The sequence below is a fragment of the Muntiacus reevesi genome, chromosome 2 (genome assembly GCF_963930625.1).
Source record: "Muntiacus reevesi chromosome 2, mMunRee1.1, whole genome shotgun sequence".
NCBI classification, from domain to species: domain Eukaryota; kingdom Metazoa; phylum Chordata; class Mammalia; order Artiodactyla; family Cervidae; genus Muntiacus; species Muntiacus reevesi.
The window spans coordinates 45,512,311-45,530,752 of NC_089250.1; the positions used below are offsets into that span (position 1 = coordinate 45,512,311).

Below are 18,442 nucleotides of genomic sequence, written 5' to 3' on the forward strand. Positions count from 1 at the left end.
TCACACCACCTCAGCAGCTTTCAGCTGCTCTGAGTTTGTTACTGGGTAACAGTCTGGAATTGTAGTAGTTCCCATCTCTGTTTATAAGACTGCTGGTTGAACAGTAGTTTTGTGGTGAGATCACAAAAGTACCTCTTCCCAGATGCAGAGTGCCAGCTGGACTTGGTCTGTGTGACAAGTGACCACTGCATCTGGAGTGCAGCACTGAACAGAAGGGAGCCTCTGCTTCAGGGCCCTGGCCTCTGCCTGGCTTTGAGTGCACCAGGAAGGAGTGCCCATCACACATGGATGGGCACTGCTGGAGTGGCACAGACACAGTTCTGGGCCTTTGATTGCTCCCAGTGAAATGGCAGAAGCCTGTCTCATACAACTGTGTTAATAGTTTAGTGAATATACAGTGCTTACGCCAGTGCTGTAAAGCATTGGCTGTACCTGTCAGTGCTGCCTAAAGATGGGAAACTGAGGCCCAGGGTCACAGACTGTGCCAACAACAGGTTGGGGCACCATCTTCAGAGCATGGCATTGTCCACATGCATTGCCCTCAGTTCATGTGGGATCTGAAGCAAGTGGTGCTTGATCAGTGTTTGTGGGAGAAGAGATCCAGTCTTGATCTCTGTCATGTTTTTACCTGGGAAGAATTTTTTTTGTTATCCACCTTGTGTTGCGTGTTTCTAGACAGTTACCCCACCTTCCTTGGAACTCCCTCCCTTCTATCGAAGACATGCTGGCCATCTTGGGCTGTCCCGAGAGCTAGGTTTCAGGGATGCCTGAGCGTGAGACCTCAGCAGTGCTAAATACTGGGCTGTAACTGTGTGTTTTACTGATTATTTGTGATTACTCTTGCTGGGAGACAGCCCATCCCACCAGGAGCATGTGGTCAGCTCCTCTTACGATGGGTCACAGGCAAGATCCCTTGGTTACTGCCCCACGTTCTCCTGTGTACCAGGTCGTTCTAATTTGGAGTTGCTTATTTGACTGAAGTATGTTTAAGCTACCTCAAATTTCATTCACAGTGAGGTCAGGTAAAAACCAATATTTGAAATATGCACACTTATATTTTAATGTCTTTTAATGTCCTGAGGCTGGTGACTTATCGAAGCTATTCTCATTTTGTCTAATTTATTCATTTTCTTTTAAAAACTTTTAAAACCTTGGGTTGTAAATTCTTATTTTTCTGCCTTTGAGAGTAAATATTCACAATGCCGTATGCAAACTTAGCTTTCTGAAGACAGAAGTGTAGGGTCCATAGCAGGTGAGCCCTAAGTTACATGTCGTATAGCTGGTCTGATTTAGAAAAAGCAGAGGAACCAGAAATCAAATTGCCAACATCCATTGGATCATAGAAAAAGCAAGAGAATTTCAGAAAAACATCTACTTCTGCTTCATTGACTACGATAAAGCTTTTGACTGTGTGGATCAAAACAAACTGTGGAAAATTCTTCAAGAGATGGGAATACCAGACCACCTTACCTGCCTTCTGAGAAGTCTATGTAGGTCAAGAAGCAACAGTTAGAACTGGACATGGAACAACAGACTGTTCCAGATTGGGAAAGGAGTATGTCAGGACTGTATATTGTCACCCTGATTATTTAACTTATATGCAGAGTACACCATGCGAAATGTCGGGCTGGATGAAGCACAAGCTGGAATCAGGATTGCTGGGAGAAATATCAATAACCTCAGATATGCAGATAACAGCACCCTTATGGTAGAAAGTGAAGAGGAACTGAAGAGCCTCTTGGTGAAAGTGAAAGAGGACAGTGAAAAAGTTGGCTTAAAACTCAACATTCAGAAAATTAAGATCATGGCATCTGGTCCCATCAGTTCATGGCAAATAGATGGGGAAGCACTGGAAACAGTGAGAGACTTTATTTTCTTGGGCTCCAAAATCACTGCAGAAGGTGATTGTGGCCATGAAATTAAAAGATGCTTGTTCCTTGGAAGAGAAGCTATGCCAAAGCTGGACAGCATATTAAAAAGCAGAGGCATTACTTTACCAACAAAGGTCTGTCTAATCAAAGCTATGGTTTTTCCAGAAGTTCGTGTACGGGTGTGAGAGTTGGACCATAAAGAAAGCTGATCACCAAAGAATTGATGCTTTTGAACTGTGGTGTTGGAGAAGACTCTTGAGAGTCCCTTGGACTGCAAGGAGATCCAACCAGTCCATCCTAAAGGAAATCAGTCCTGAATATTCATTAGGAGGACTGATGCTGAAGCTGAAGTTTCCATCCTTAGGACTCCTGTTGTGAAGAACTGACTCACTGGAAAAGACCCTGATGCTAGGAAAGATTGAAGGCAGGATGAGAACGGGACGACAGAGGATGAGATGGTTGGATGGCATCTTGGACTCAATGGATATGAATTTGGGCAAGCTGTGGGAGTTGGTGATGGACAAGGAAGCCTGGTGTGTTGCAGTCCATGGGGTCGCAAAGAGTCGGACATGACTGAGCGACTGAACTGATAGCTGGTCTGCAGGTGCTGTGACTGCACTTCCCAGAGGAGGGATATGGCCACCTATGGACCTGAAAGGGTCAAGGTTGAAACTAATTTCAGGAAGCATATTTGAAAGGAGTTGATGGGTAACAGTACTGAGATTGGAAGCTAAATGTGTGCGTGTGTGTGAGGCACTGTTTAATCTTGGCAGCTTGACAGTGTGCGTTAGCTCTGCCTCTTCCCAGAACTGCCCTGTGATGTCAGTAAATGGATAAAGTATGAATCTCTAGGACAAGAGAATGGAGAAATAATAATGTGTTTTTAGGCTCTATAAGGTTGATGATTAGAGGCACCGTATTTAGCCACGGTGAGGAAGGCAGCAGGTGAATGGGCTGATGAAATCATGATGGTGGGCATTGTGGGTAGGCATGGCTTCTAGGCAACAGGCGATCACTCCTTCTGCATTCCTGCAGAGAAGTTTGCTGTCTGGAGAAAGGGAACTAAGAGCCTCCAGACTCAGGGACACCAGGCAATACTGTACCAGAGGCCCTAAATCAGAGCACAGTGCTGGAGAGGGAGAACAGCTCCGCCTTGGTGATGAAAACTGTGCTTAGTCACAGGCAAGAGACTGGGCCTTTCTTCTTTGGGCAAATGGAATAGCCTGGGTAAAAGACCTGCTGAAAATAGATCTGGTAATGCCTCTGCTGGAGAACATAATGCTTGCTTGCAGCTCCTTATGTAAAAAAAGGTGTAAAAGGTGACAGGAGACAGAAGAAAAAAATAAACAGATTTACATAAAGATTATAGCATCAGATTCTCATTTAATAATTTAACTTCTTGACAATGATTAGCATGAAAGGCAATGATTATCCCTAACCCTAACCCTATTTGCAGGGCAGTAATAGAGTTGCAGACATAGAGAACAGACTTGTGGACACAGAGTGGGAAGGAGAAGGTGGGACAAATTGAGAGAGTAGTATTGACATATATACACCACCGAATGTAAAATAGATAGCCAGTGGGAATTTGCTGTATCATGCAAGTAGCTCAACCCGGTGCTCTCTGACAGTCCAGAGGGGTGGTGGGATGGGGTGAGAGATGGGAGGGAGGTTCAAGAGGGATGGGACGTATGTATACCTATGGCTGATTCATGTTAATGTATGACAGAAACCAATACAACATTGTAAAGCAATTATCCTCCAGTTAAAGATAAAATAATTTACCTTCTCGATAGTAATTGGCATGAAAGGCAATGATTATACATAATTTTCAAATAAATACATTTATACAAATAAATTTAAAAAATTTTAACTATATGGATAATGTTGCTTAGAATTCTAAGGTTCAATAATGTAAGCGCCAGGTAACTATTATTTTCCTGTGAGACTTAATAGTACTCTTTGATTTCATAAATTATGTGCATCTGTCTGATAAAAAATATAAAGTAATTCTTTCACAAAGTAATTTTTTCAAAGATCATTGTAGCAATAACTTGAGAAAAACTTGGAGCTCTGAATGGTTCAGTGACAAGAACTGTTAATTAATGACAGTGACATTAATACACTTGCTAGGTGAAGGCTCATGGAACCTAGCACAGAGCTGCAGTGTACGGTGTACTTTTGTGCAGTTCTAACATAGCAAATGTAATATGTGGAGTTCACACATATTTTTTCTGTGAAAAAATGAGGTGCAGAAATCTCCAGTGTAAGAGGAATATTAAACCTCAAGGATGAGTAGCTAGCTCTTGTGGAGCCATCATGGTAAACCAGGGACTAGACAGTTTTGGGTTAAGATTGCTTTTTCTGGTTCACTTTCTGTCAAGTATTACTGGCCCTTTTCTGAAGAAGCAGCAGTTAATCTTTAATGCTCAGCATTTCCTTATTCTGAACTGTGGTAATTAAATCTCTCTCGTAGTACCTAGTAATTTTCTCTGGATTGTGCCTTTGTCTACCCTGTTTCTGAATAGCTATCACGTTGGCCAGAGTTAAGTCAGCTTTTGGCCAGAAACTGAATCATTTTTATTTGATGATTTTAACAGTTTTGGTAATTCTTCAAAGCTATATGAAATATGGCTTGTTCACTTGTTTAGCATCAAGTGGAGTAAGGTTGCCAGAGTTTGAAATTTTGAATGAAGAAAGATGAAAGTTTATGTTCAGTCCTGGCAACCTGAATTATAAAAATACTCTGCAAGACTTATATACAGTTACTTTTAATTTAATGATAATTATAATTTTAAAAATTGTTGCTATGGCTTACTCTGCATCACTTCACATGCATATAACAGGCATTTGTGACAGGAAGGAGCCTGGACTGGTGCTTTCTTTCCTGCTCCTCACCTGGGCTGTCCCAGCCTTCCATGCCCACTCCCCTATGTGCTTTAGCTTGGCCGTGGGAAAACAGAGAGTCAGGGCTTTATTCCGCCAGATGACTTGCTTGGCAGAGTTAGTGAACTCCAGCTGCCCATCACCTCACCTTACTTTGCTGTCTTCCTTAACCCAGGGGTGGATCAAGCTTTGCCTCCAGAGCGCCGGGCTCCAGTCACTCCTTCCTCTGCCTCTCGCTATCACCGCCGAAGGTCCTCAGGGTCACGAGATGAGCGCTACCGGTCGGGTAAGGTGCCAGATGTAATGTGGGTGGTGGTGAAATGCAGGAGTGGACACATGTCTGAGGAAGCTGTGTGAATGTACAGCAGTGTGTTCAGGTGTGTTTGTGGTTGGTTGTGATGTGCAAATGACCTCTTACCTCAGACATGGATACACTTTCCAGGGCACACAATAAAATTCAGTAAAAAGTAACTCTTTTTATATTTTTAAGATAGTGTCCATTATTTAGAATATTACAATAATTTAAAATGTAGTAACCTTTTGTAAGCCAAATTTTGCTCATTTTTTAGGTGTTACAAAGTTTAACACTGGTTTCAAAAAGCTTGGTTTTACTTTTCCCTATCTTGGTTGCTAGTATTTTTCCTTCTCTTTTAACCTCAGTGATTTGTTTTTCAAGTAGAGTTTTCAAAAAAGAAATAAAATTCTTAATAATTTGTGTGTTGTTTATTTCCTTTGTGTTTTATGGTGCTGCGTATAAGCATGCTGTCTTCATAATTCTGCTTTAGAGCAGTCATCTGGGCTTGACAGACTTAAATTTCTTCCATTAATTTAGCGTCAGGAAAGTTGTATTGTGATTAATGTTTAACTCTTTTGAGTATTTTTTCCGCCACCATCTGGATTCCAGTTGTTTTTTTACTGATTTCCCAACTATAATTTTTTTTAAAGAAAATGATAAGTGTTGTTGCTGGGACACCAATTCAGGGTACATGTGGATTGCTGATGATGATAGTCCAAACTATAACATTTATATATCACTTTATATTTTCAAGTACTTGCAATGGTGTTACCTCAGTTGGTTTTTATAACAGAAAGGTGACATACTTAACGGCTGTTTTGTGCTGCAGAAGAGGAAGCTGAGACTGCAAAAAGTGAAGTAGCTGAGCTACTTCACATAGAGGCAGGTGGATCAGCCCTGTGAACCTCTCAGTGTTGTGAGTCTTTCCCTTATTGGGGACTTGAAGGATAAGCTGCCACCCTTCCCACCAAGCTCAGGAGCTGTGTGCTTGACTTCCTGGCCCAGCTCTCCTTTCTAGATGGGAAGATGGCATAAGATGGACTTTATGGCATCAGGAATCTTTATGTGCAGAAGCAATAAGAATGGACTGTAGAAACTAGGAAGAAGACTAGTGCAGCTTCACTGCTGCTTCTTTTGCCTTCTTGGCTGTCTCAGGCCTGATGCCTGGGACAATGTGTGGGGTGGGATGAAGGCAGGGGTTTGTAACCAAATTTACGTTCTGTGTTTTCACAGGTAGTTTTATCCTAGCACTTACCAAGAGCTTGTCTTACTTTATTCAGGCATCTCAGAGGCCCCTTTCAGATTAATTAGAAGGGTAGCACATATATATGTGCTGTCAACTTGCTGTGGAATGTTAAGATTTACTCCCTTGTCTTGATTCTTTTGTGCATTTTATATATCATGCACACAGATGTAGATACATGTACATAGTCATACATATGGGAGACATGCAGGTAGAGACCCACATGTACACACACACAGAGACATATGTGTAAGCATGTGTATAGACAGACAGTAGACAAGTGCTCACTCCCATCGGTATCTTTTGGCACTTGGACTTTATCCTGAAAATGATAGGGTTCCATTCAAAGGTTTTAAGCAGAGTCACAACTGGAGCAGGTTGGAGTTTGCAGATGACTTTGGTAACACTGTGTAGTATGAGTTAGAAGGGAGGATCTGGAAGCCCCTGGACACCTGAGGTATTTGTACAGGATATGAGTCAGTGCCAGTGAGACGTGAGATGTGGTGAGTTAAGGCAGGGGTATGTGAGAGAGGGGATTTTGGTGACTCTGAGATGTCTAGGTTGTACAGCTGTATAGATGATCCTCTCTGGGTCTGCCATTCCAGAATTCAGTTTCCCATTTGTAGGTTAAAGGTGGTGGAATTTGCCCCAGCTATTTACTTACTATGTAGAGAATACATGAAAAATAGTTCAGGTATTCCTTCAATTATCATGTAAGATGTGAAAAATATTATTCCATATATAGTTTTAAATTTTTTTTAAATTTACACTCTTAATTTTGAATAAGTAATGACTGCTTAGTTTTAAGGAGCATACATATCCAGAGGATCTTTCCATGTGCTTTTGAAAGCTCAGCTGTGTTCTCATTTTCTTTAACTGACTCAGTGCCACCATCATATGGGATGACATCCACCCTAGAGGAAAACTAAGGAGGGCCTTTGGGGCATCCCTGGACTCATTTGATAGTCTCCTTCACTATGTCATTATCTGCTGTTTCCTGGTTTTAAAATACTCTAATTAGTTTTCTTAATTTAGGCATTTCAATGCTAAGTTACTTTCTTTTAGAGTTTATGCTCATATATTGTTTCTTTTAAGTGGTATAAAATCTTAGAAGCTTGTTTTAATCTGTTTTGAGTGTACATGTTTCAGGATAATATTTTCTCCTGTACCAGCACAGAAGATAGAGGACATTTAAGAGAAAAGGTTTTGTGACTCTCAGAATATTTTGCTTTCTAAAATTCTTTGACCACTTGCAGTAGAATTACTTTGGTTGTTTCAATGACCAAATTTATTAGCCAAGAGGTAATTCTGTTATCCTTTAGACAGTTGACCTAATTAACAGTCAATCTGGTCAACCATATAGCCACAGACTTAATATTTCTTGGCTATATATTTTCATTTCTAAACCCATTGCTTTACATGGTAATGAACTCCTACTGGAATTCTTTATAGAATATTTGTACCTCTCTTTTTAAATAATTTCCTTTGGGAACTGAAATTTGATTTGGAAAGTGAATGAATAAATAGGCATTTACCTAGAAAACATCTACCTTGTGCTCATTCCAGCTCGAATGTCATGGAGTACTGTCTTCCTCCAGGAGGAAGAGCTCAGAGTATAGGGAGCTGTGGGGCGATTCAAGACCCTTTCAGGAAAGTCTGTGAGGACAAGCCATTTCCAGGATAATACTAACACATTACTTGCCTCTTTTAGTCTCATTCTTTTGTGAATGTACAGTGGGTTTTTCCAGAGGCTGCCTGACATGATGATGTTATCATTCTTACAGCCAGTGGAATCCATGATTATGAAGTCATGTATTTTAAAAAGTTTTTCAGTTTCCTTTCTAATTCAGTAAATACCAAAGCATTAATCCCATAAGTAAAACTTTAAAGGTTTTCATCAATTTTGGGGTATAAATCAGAAAATAACATTTTCTTACTTAGAAGACTTAAATCAGACTGCATACTCCACTTAGTATTCCTAGTGAAAGACAAACTCTGTCTGTGTAAAGCTGAATCATCCAGCATGGTAGTCAGTATGCACAAGAGAAATTTTATACTTAAATTAATGAAATTAAATAAGATTTGAAATTCTGTTTCTGTGGTTTTTTTTTACTAGCCACGTTTTAAGACAAGTGACTACTATACTGGGCAGTGCAGATGTGGAAAATCACCACCACAGCAGAAAATTGTCTTTCATAGTGCTGTGCTAGGTTATGCCAAACGTTGTGTAAGAATGGAGGAGAAGGCAGAAGATGCAGCTGAAGACAGTTTTAAAAGGTCTGCTTGTCGAAAACTAATAAAGCTTGATAGTTATGCCTAGTCATTTAACAGAAGAAGACACAGTCAGAGTTGGATTTCAGAAATATGTATAGGTAGTTGGGTTGGGGTAGGTTCCTGGTTGAAGCAGGGGTGTGTTAAGAGGATTTATATTTCAGGTAAAAAAAAAAAAAGTGATCCATCAATTTATGGGATACACCAAAACAGTACTTAGACACTGATACAATAGTTACCAAAAAATACTTATATTAGGTAGGAAGAGATCCTGGAAATTAAATAAGGATTTAACTTAAGAAGCCAGAAAAGAGAAACTGAATGAGTGCACAAGAAAAAGAAGTGAGAAAATAATGAGAAAAAAAATGGAATAGAGGATGTAGACTTGGTTTCCACTTGGGCATGTGGTGGAAGCACAGAAATCCTCATACACATCCTTACACAAGAAAAGGCTTCAGTTCAGTTCAGTTCAGTCCCTCAGTCATGTGTGACTCTTTGAGACCCTGTGGACTGCAGCACGCCAGGCCTGCCTGTCCATCACCAGCTCCCAGAGCTTGCTCAAACTCATGTCCATTGAGTCAGTGATGCCATCCAATCATCTCATCCTCTGTTGTCCCCTTCTCCTTCCTTCAATCTTACCCAGCATCAGGGTCTTTTCCAATGAGTCTGTGCTTCACATCAGGTAGCCAAAGTATTGGCGTTTCAACTTCAGCATCAGTCCTTCCAGTGAATATTCAGGACTGATTTCCTTTAGGGTTGTCTGGTTGGATCTCCTTGCAGTCCAAGAGACTTTGAAGAGTCTTCTCCAACACCACAGTTCAAAAGCATCAATTCTTCAGCGCTCAGCTTTCTTTATAGTCCAACCCTGACATCCATACATGACTACTGGGAAAGCCATAGCTTTGACTAGATGGACCATTGTTGGCAAAGTAATGTCTCTGCTTTTTAATATGCTAAGTTGGTCATAGCTTTTCTTCCAAGGAGCAAGCGTCTTTTCATTTCATGGCTTCAGTCACCATCTGCAGTGATTTTCGAGTCCAAGAAAATAAAGTCTCTCACTGTTTCCATTGCTTCCTCATCTATTTCCCATGAAGTGATAGGACCGGATGCCATGATCTTAGTTTTCTCAATGTTCCGAGTTTTAAGCCAACTTTTTCACTCTTCTCTTTCACTTTCATCAAGAGGCTCTTTAGTTCTTCTTCACTTTCTGCTGTAAAGGTGGTATCATCTGCGTATCTGAGATTATTGATAATCTTCTCCCGACAATCTTTTTTTTTTTTTTTTTTAATTTTATTTTATTAGTTGGAGGCCAATTACTTCACATCATTTCAGTGGGTTTTGTCATACATTGACACGAATCAGCCATAGAGTTACATGTATTCCCCATCCCGATCCCCCCTCCCACCTCCCTCTCCACCCGACTCCTCTGGGTCCTCCCAGTGCACCAGGCCCAAGCACTCGTCTCATGCATCTCACCTGGGCTAGTGATCTGTTTCACCATAGATAATATACATGCTGTTCTTTTGAAACATCCCACCCTCACCTTCTCCCACAGAGTTCAAAAGTCTGTTCTGTACTTCTGTGTCTCTTTTTCTGTTTTGCATATAGGGTTATCATTACCATCTTTCTAAATTCCATATATATGTGTTAGTATGCTGTAATGTTCTTTATCTTTCTGGCTTACTTCACTCTGTATAATGGGCTCCAGTTTCATCCATCTCATTAGAACTGATTCAAATGAATTCTTTTTAACGGCTGAGTAATAGTCCATGGTGTATATGTACCACAGCTTCCTTATCCATTCATCTGCGAATGGGCATCTAGGCTGCTTCCATGTCCTGGCTATTATAAACAGTGCTGCGATGAACATTGGGGTGCACGTGTCTCTTTCAGATCTGGTTTCCTCGGTGTGTATGCCCAGAAGTGGTATTGCTGGGTCATATGGCAGTTCTATTTCCAGTTTTTTAAGAAATCTCCACACTGTTTTCCATAGTGGCTGTACTAGTTTGCATTCCCACCAACAGTGTAAGAGGGTTCCCTTTTCTCCACAGCCTCTCCAGCATGTATTGCTTGTAGACTTTTGGATAGCAACCATCCTGACTGGCGTGTAATGGTACCTCACTGTGGTTTTGATTTGCATTTCTCTGATAATGAGTGATGTTGAGCATCTTTTCATGTGTTTGTTAGCTAAACATAAAATCAACAAGGAAACACAAACCTTAAATGATACAATGGACCAGCTAGACCTAATTGATATCTATAGGACATTTCACCCCAAAACAATCAATTTCACCTTTTTCTCAAGTGCACACGGAACCTTCTCCAGAATAGATCACATCCTGGGCCATAAATCTAGTCTTGGAAAATTCAGAAAAATTGAAATCATTCCAGTCATCTTTTCTGACCACAGTGCAGTAAGATTAGATCTCAATTACAGGAAAAAAATTGTTAAAAATTCAAACATATGGAGGCTAAATAACACGCTTCTGAATAACCAACAAATCATAGAAGAAATCAAAAAAGAAATCAAAATATGTATAGAAATGAATGAAAATGAAAACACAACAACCCAAAACCTATGGGACACTGTAAAAGCAGTGCTAAGGGGAAGGTTCATAGCATTACAGGCTTACATCAAGAAACAAGAAAAAAGCCAAATAAATAACCTAACTCTACACCTAAAGCAATTAGAGAAGGAAGAAATGAAGAACCCCAGGGTTAGCAGAAGAAAAGAAATCTTAAAAATTAGGGCAGAAATAAATACAAAAGAAACTAAAGAGACATAGCAAAAACATAGCAAAAATCAACAAAGCTAAAAGCTGGTTTTTTGAAAAAATAAACAAAATTGACAAACCATTAGCAAGACTCATTAAGAAACAAAGAGAGAAGAACCAAATTAACAAAATAAGAAATGAAAAGGGTGAGATCACAACAGACAACACTGAAATACAAAGGATCATAAGAGACTACTACCAGCAGCTCTGTGCCAATAAAGTGGACAACTTGGATGAAATAGACAAATTCTTAGAAAAGTATAACTTTCCAAAACTGAACCAGGAAGAAATAGAAGATCTTAACAGAACCATCACAAGCAAGGAAATCAAAACTGTAATCAAAAATCTTCCAGGAAATAAAAGCCCAGGACCAGATGGCTTCACAGCTGAAATCTACCAAAAATTTAGAGAAGAGCTAACACCTATCTTACTCAAACTCTTCCCGACAATCTTGATTCCAGCTTGTGTTTCATCCATCCTGGCATTTTGCATGATGTACTCTGCATATAAGTTAAATAAGCAGGGTGACAGTACTCTTTTCCCGATTTGGAACCAGTCTGTTGTTCCATGTCCAGTTCTAACTGTTGTTTCTTGACCTGCCAACAACCTTTGTTTAAGGCATTAAAGAACTGAGGTCATTGGGCAAACTGCTGACCCCAGAATTGGGCATGGATAATGGAAACTCTGAAAGACTAAAGACATTGCTAGAATTCAGAAACACTGTAGCGGAAATGAAGAATTAACTCATTGATAGACTAAAGGTGGATAGGTCAGAAACTCAGGTCTACATAAAGAAAGGAAGAATGCTAGAGAAGGAATAGATGAAGGTAAAATCCTTTGTTTTACTTATTCTTAATGGTAAAGAACCCTCCTGCCAGTGCAGGAGTTTAAGAGATGTGAGTTCAATCCCTGGGTTGGAAAGACCTCCTGGAGAAGGGCATGGCAACCCATTCCAGTATTCTTGCCTGGTGAAGCCATGGACAGAGGAGGTTGGTGGTCTGTGGTCCATAGGATTGCAGTGAGTCAGACACAACTGAAGTGACTAACACACACAATTGATCTTACAGATAAACGTTTGGGTGATGATAGCATATTAATTAGTGAATGAATGAAAACAATGTTACAAGAGAGAGGAACTAGAAATACTCTGTTGTAAGGTATTCATACCACACTAGAGTTATAGTGTTATTTGAAAGTGAACTCAGATTAATTGTGAAATATATATTATGAATTCAAGGGCAACCACTGAAAGCAGTTTAAACATGAAGTATAATTGATATGCCAGAAGAGAAGAATGGGTTCCTATAAAATACTTAGTTAAAGCTAGAAAAGGCAAGAAAAGGGTTTAAGACAAATAAAGACTAAATGCAACAAACAGAAAACAGTAACAAACATGGTAAATAGTAATCCAAGTATATCAATAATAACTTTGACGGTAAGTGGTCTAAGTACACCAGATAGAAGGTGAAGACTGCCAGAGTGGGTAAGAAGCAGAACCCACTTACATTGTCTATATGAGAAATCCACTTGAAATAGAAAGACACAGATGTAGAAAGGTACAGTGCGAATACTAATTCAAAGGCATGAGTAACTATATTAATTTCATGTAGAGCAGACTTCAGAGCAAGGAAAGTTATCAGAGAAAAGAGGAGCATTGCATAATTGTAAAGGGGTCAATTATTTAAGAAGATATAATAATTCTTAATGTGTATATGCACAACAACAAAGTATGAAAAAATAATGTGAGACAAGAACCAGTAAAACAAGAATAAATGGACAAAGACTTTGACATCTCTGTATTGATAATTGACAGATCCAGCAGGCAGAAAGTCAGTAAGGGCATCAATCAACTGGATTTAATTGACATCCAACAATAGCGGAATACAAGTTCTCATGCTGGATACCCCAAGATAGACTATATTCTGGGCTTTAAAACACTTCATAACATTGAAAGTGGTAGAAATCAAAGTATACTCTCAGCCCACAATGGAATTAAACTGGAAATCAGTAATAGAAAGGTAACTGGGAAATCCCCACATACTTTGAGGTTAAACTGCACACTTCTAAATAACATTTGGGTCAAAGAAGTCTAAGAATTTTTTAAATATTTTGAATTGAAGAGAAAATGAATATACAGAGGATCAAAATTTGTGGGATGTAACAAAAGCATTGCTTAGAGGAAGACATACAGCACTGAATGGTATAGTTGAAAAGCTTCAAGAAGCATTAGGAAACCAGGAAAAGTGGGGAAAGTAAATTAAAAGAAGAAAATAAATAAAAGGAGAAATAAATTGAAAACAAAGCAATAGAGAAAATCAAGCCAAAATCCTGTTTTTTTAAAAGGTCATTAAAACTGATACTGTAGGCAGGTTAGGACTAAATTAGAAAACACACAAGTTACTAATATCAGAAATGAAAAAATTACCATTACTACTAATCCCATAGACAATAAAAGAATATTAAGGGGATATTACAAACAACTCTGTGAATACAAATACAAAAACCCAGATGAAAATGATCCATTCCTTGAAAGACACAATCTGCCAAAACTCACCCAAGAAGAAAGAGGTCAACTAGATAGGCCAAAACACTGAAACAATAATAGCTTTCCAAAGCACCAGGCCCAGATAGGTTCACTGGTGAGTCTATCAGACATTTATGGAAAAAGTTGTACCTGTGTCCTGTATTCTCTTTGTGCAGATAAAAGCAGAGGGGATACTTCCTAATTTATTCTATGTGGCAAGCATTAACCTAATACAAAGACTAAACAAAGATATTAAAAGAAAGGAAATCTACAGACTAGTATCTCTCATGAACATAGGTGCAGAATTCCTCAACAAAATATTAGCAAATCAAATCCAAAAACAGAAACTATTACACAACACAACCAAGTGGGATTTATTCCAGGTATGCAAAGCTGGGTTAACAATGGAAAATCAGTTAATGTAATCTATCTAAAGAAAAAAAAATGACCCTGTCAATAGATGCAGAGAAAGCATTTCACAAAATCCAGTACCTGTTTATGACAAGAATTCTCAGCAATCTAGGAATAGGGGAGAACATCCTCAATTTGATGAAGAATATGAAAAAAATTACAGTTAATATTTGGTGGTGAGACCTCCCACTAAGATCAACAACATGGTAAAAATGTCCCATCATCATTACTTTTCAACATTATACTGAAAGTCTTAGCTAATGCAATAGGCTAAGTGAAGGAAATTAAAAGTATACACGTTTGTTGTGATGTGACTTTTTTATGTAGAAAACCCTAAAGAATCAAGAAAAAATTGAAAGTTCATAAGATTATAGCATGGTTGTGGAATATAAGGTTAATAGAAAAAAAAAGCCACTTATATACCAACAATAAACAATTGGAATTTGAAATTAGAAACAGATCATTAAACTATAATTTAGAAGGATACATGCACCCCTGTGTTCATAGCAGCACTGTTTACAGTAGCCAAGACATGCAAGCAACCCAAGCGTCCACTGACGGATGAGTGGATAAAGATGTGATATGTACATATTGAGTTGGTCAAAAAGTCCCTTCAGTTTTTAAGTGAAAGATGGGACTTTTCATTTTTACCTAGAACTTTATTGAACAACTTATTCACCATTTTGTTCCACTACCTTCTGTCATTTTTCAGGCAACTTCATAATTTCATCTTCCCCAAACTTAACGAAAAGATAACTTTTTGGCCCACCCAATAGAACCACCAATATGATTTATCAATTCCACTTCCAGTTATATATCCAAAATAATCTAAAGCAGGAGTTTGAACCAGATATTTACAGTCAGCACTGTTCACAGTAACCAGGAGGTGGGAGCACCTTAAATATCCATCAGTGGATGATTGGATAAAGAAAATGCAGTGTGTATATACAGTGGAATGCTACTGAGCCTTGAAAGGAATTTATGACACATTCTCTAGCATATATTTGAGGACATTTTGCCTTGAGTAATACAGCAATCACAGAAGAACACCTACTGTGTGATTCCACTTACGTCGGTTGTCGAAACTAGTCACCTTGTAGGAATAGAAAGCTCGATGATGGCTGCTTAGGGACAGGGAGGTGGTGAGCTGCTGTTAGGTGGATGTAGACTTGTACCCATGCAGCGTGGGGCCTTCTGGGGTATGTTGCACAGTCATGTGTTTGCAGTTGACAGTACTGTGCTGACCACCTGGAAATTCTGCAGTTAAAAAAATAGTAAAATATAAATTTCTTTGTGATATGGCTCCAGTAAATAATATTCTAACTGATAAAAGCAACAACTGTACTAATCAAAATAGTATAGAACTAAAAAAATGTTAGACATACAGATTTACTGTACCAGATAGAAAGTTCAGAATTATCCCCATACACACATGATCAGGTGGTATTTGACAAAGGAGGTAGGGCAGTTTAATAGGGAAAGGAAAGTCTCTACAACAGGTTGTACTTGAAAAATTGAAGAAGATATGTAAAACACCAGCCTCCACCACTTAGAAAAATTAAGCTGAAGTGATTCCTAGACCTAAGAGTAAAAGGTAGAAGTATAAAGCTTCCCAAACCTTGGGTTAGGCACAGATTTCATAGACAGAATTCAAAAAGTGCTAGTTAGAGAGGTAAAAATAAGAGAGTGAATCTCATGAAAATGAAAAATTTCTCCTCATCAAGCACACTATTAAAGGTATGAAAGTTGAGCCATAGACTTGGGGTGAATATTTTCAAAACATAATCATGTTGGCAGTTTCTTTACAGACTATTGCATGGCGGGAAAAATAGCGTCTTTACTTTAGAAGAGCTTTATAGCACCACCTTAACTTAGGACCAAAGTTAACTCCATCAGTAGGGAACAGACTTACGTGAAGTCCCTGCTAAAATGCATGGTCTGCATCTAGTCATGAGGAAATATCAGAAAACCCAGGCTGAAGACAGTCTACAAAATAACTGGCCTGTATCCTTTAAAGTCCTAAAAGAAATGAGTCCTGAATATTCATTGGAAGGACTGATGTTGAAGCTCAAATTCCAATACTTTGGCCAACTAATGTGAAGAACTGACTCATTGGAAAAGACTCCCATGCTGGGAAAGATTAAAGGCAGGAAGAGAAGGGGCCTACAGAGGATAAGATAGTTGGATGGCATCACTGACTTGATGGACATGAGTTTGAGGAAGCTCCGGGAGTTGGTGATGGACAGGGGAGCCTGGTATACTGCAGTCCATGGGGTTGCAAAGAGTCGGACACAACTGAGTGACTGAACTGACTGATCCTTTAAAATGTCCAGTTTCATGGAATGCAGAAGCTGGGAAACTGGTCCAAATCTACGAGGGCAAAGATAATCTAATAAATACATGCACCCATGGTCCTGGATTGAATCACAGACTAGAGAGAATAACTGCAAAGTAAGTTACTGGGACAGTTGGCACCATTTGAACTTACAGTTTGAATTAGATGATGGTAGTATATCATTGGATTTCCTAGGTGGCACTAGTGGTAAAGAACCCACCTGTCAATGCAGGTAGGCATAAGAGACATAGATTTGTTTGCTGGAAGATCCCTTGGAGGAGGGCACATCAACCCACTCCAGTATTCCTGCCTGGAGTATCCCATGGACAGAGGAGCCTGGTAGGCTGCAGTCCATAGGGTCACACAGAGTCAAACACAACTGAAGCGACTTAGCACACACACACAAAGTCTATCATTGTTACATTTCCCAATTTTGAGAATTCACATTATGTAAGAGACTATCTTTGTTTATAGGAAATATGTTGAAATATTTGGGTATAGAAAAACATGGTAGCTACTATTTTCACATGATTAGGGAAAAAACTCATGTAAAGAAAGCAGTGGGGTCAAATATAAATGGTGAGTTTGTGTAAAAGTTATACCAGAGTTCTCTGTACTATCCTTGCCGATTATTTTCTGTACATTTGAAATTACATCCAAAAACCTAAGAAGGAGATTATATTATATAAAGCAAAGTGTTTGATGTGTGGAGAACCAGTGTGCTCATTAATGAGCCCTTTAGTTTTGTTCAGTAACGTAAAGTCAAGTCATTCAGTCACCAGTTTTCAATCTAGGAGTTTAAGAGTAACCAGAAACTGGGTTTTTGTCTTTAAGTACTTTGAATTTAGATGAGGAGAGAAGAGCAGTGCACACAGAATCTGAACAAAAAATAATAAAGTCATTGTGTTTGGTATGTGATATGCTCTAGAACAACTGTTGGCAAATATTTTCTGTAAAGGGCCAGATAGCAAATATTTCTAGCTTTCTAGGCCATTATGGTCTCTGTCACAACTGCTCAGCCCTGCTTTCCAGTATGGAAGCAGCCATAGATGACATACACAGAAATGATGCCTGTCTGTTCCAATGAAGCATTATTACAAGGAGAATGCAGGCTGCATCTGTCCTGAGGGTTGGTCTGTGTCCCTGACTCTCTAATGTTAACAGGGTGGGGTTTCTTAGGAGCAGTTAGAGAACAGTGTGGTTAGTGGTGAAGATGTGGGCCCTGGAGGTGCTCACACCTGGTTCACACCCAGTCATTGCCACTGACAAGTTACACTGGGAGAGCTTTACACCTTTGCTTTCTTGTTTGTGAAAGGGGAAAAACGAGAGCCTCCTCCATAGAACGTGTGGAAGTTGGTGAGTGTAGTCATACCCTGACTGCTGCCTTCTGGCTGCTTTCCTGGCTCCTCTCTCATTCTCTAGCTGGCACCTTCCCAGCAGCCAGGATGATCCCTCATCCACTCTTACTCCTCAACCCCATGCTTCCCTGTCAGACTTACAACCACTTCTGCAAAGCCCTCACCCTGGTGGGTCCCTTGGCTGGTGCTGTATGTGTCTTGCTGGCACTACCCTCATTCACAGTGCAGGGTCTTTGAGTTGATTTTTCCCTGTCTTGGGGATTTTCATCTTACTATGCAGATTTCCCAGTAAGAGATCTCTTCCCTGGCTTCACAATTAAGTAGCCATTCAATCTTTTTATCTGATTTCCATTCCTATCCCATTTGACGGTCTCTTTGTCTTTCTTTAGCCCTTTAGAAAGTGAGCTACATGACAGATAGTACCTTGTCCACCTGATTCTCCACACCCAGTCCTGAGGCCACTACCTCACAAAA

The 18,442-nt window shown here is 39.4% G+C and overlaps 1 protein-coding gene across 10 annotated transcripts in view; it reads left to right on the forward strand.

Moving 5' to 3' along the window:
* The window catches only part of DIP2C (disco interacting protein 2 homolog C), a 288,874-nt gene that overhangs the window by 154,822 nt on the left and 115,610 nt on the right, over positions 1-18,442 (forward strand). For 8 of the 10 annotated variants that reach the window (XM_065921423.1, XM_065921432.1, XM_065921426.1 and 5 more), the window contains one exon: positions 4,933-5,043. The exons of the other annotated variants lie outside the window; for them this stretch is intronic. In XM_065921423.1, the coding sequence (XP_065777495.1) occupies positions 4,933-5,043 (111 nt within the window). The remainder of the gene's footprint in view (positions 1-4,932; positions 5,044-18,442) is intronic. 10 annotated transcript variants of the gene reach the window in all.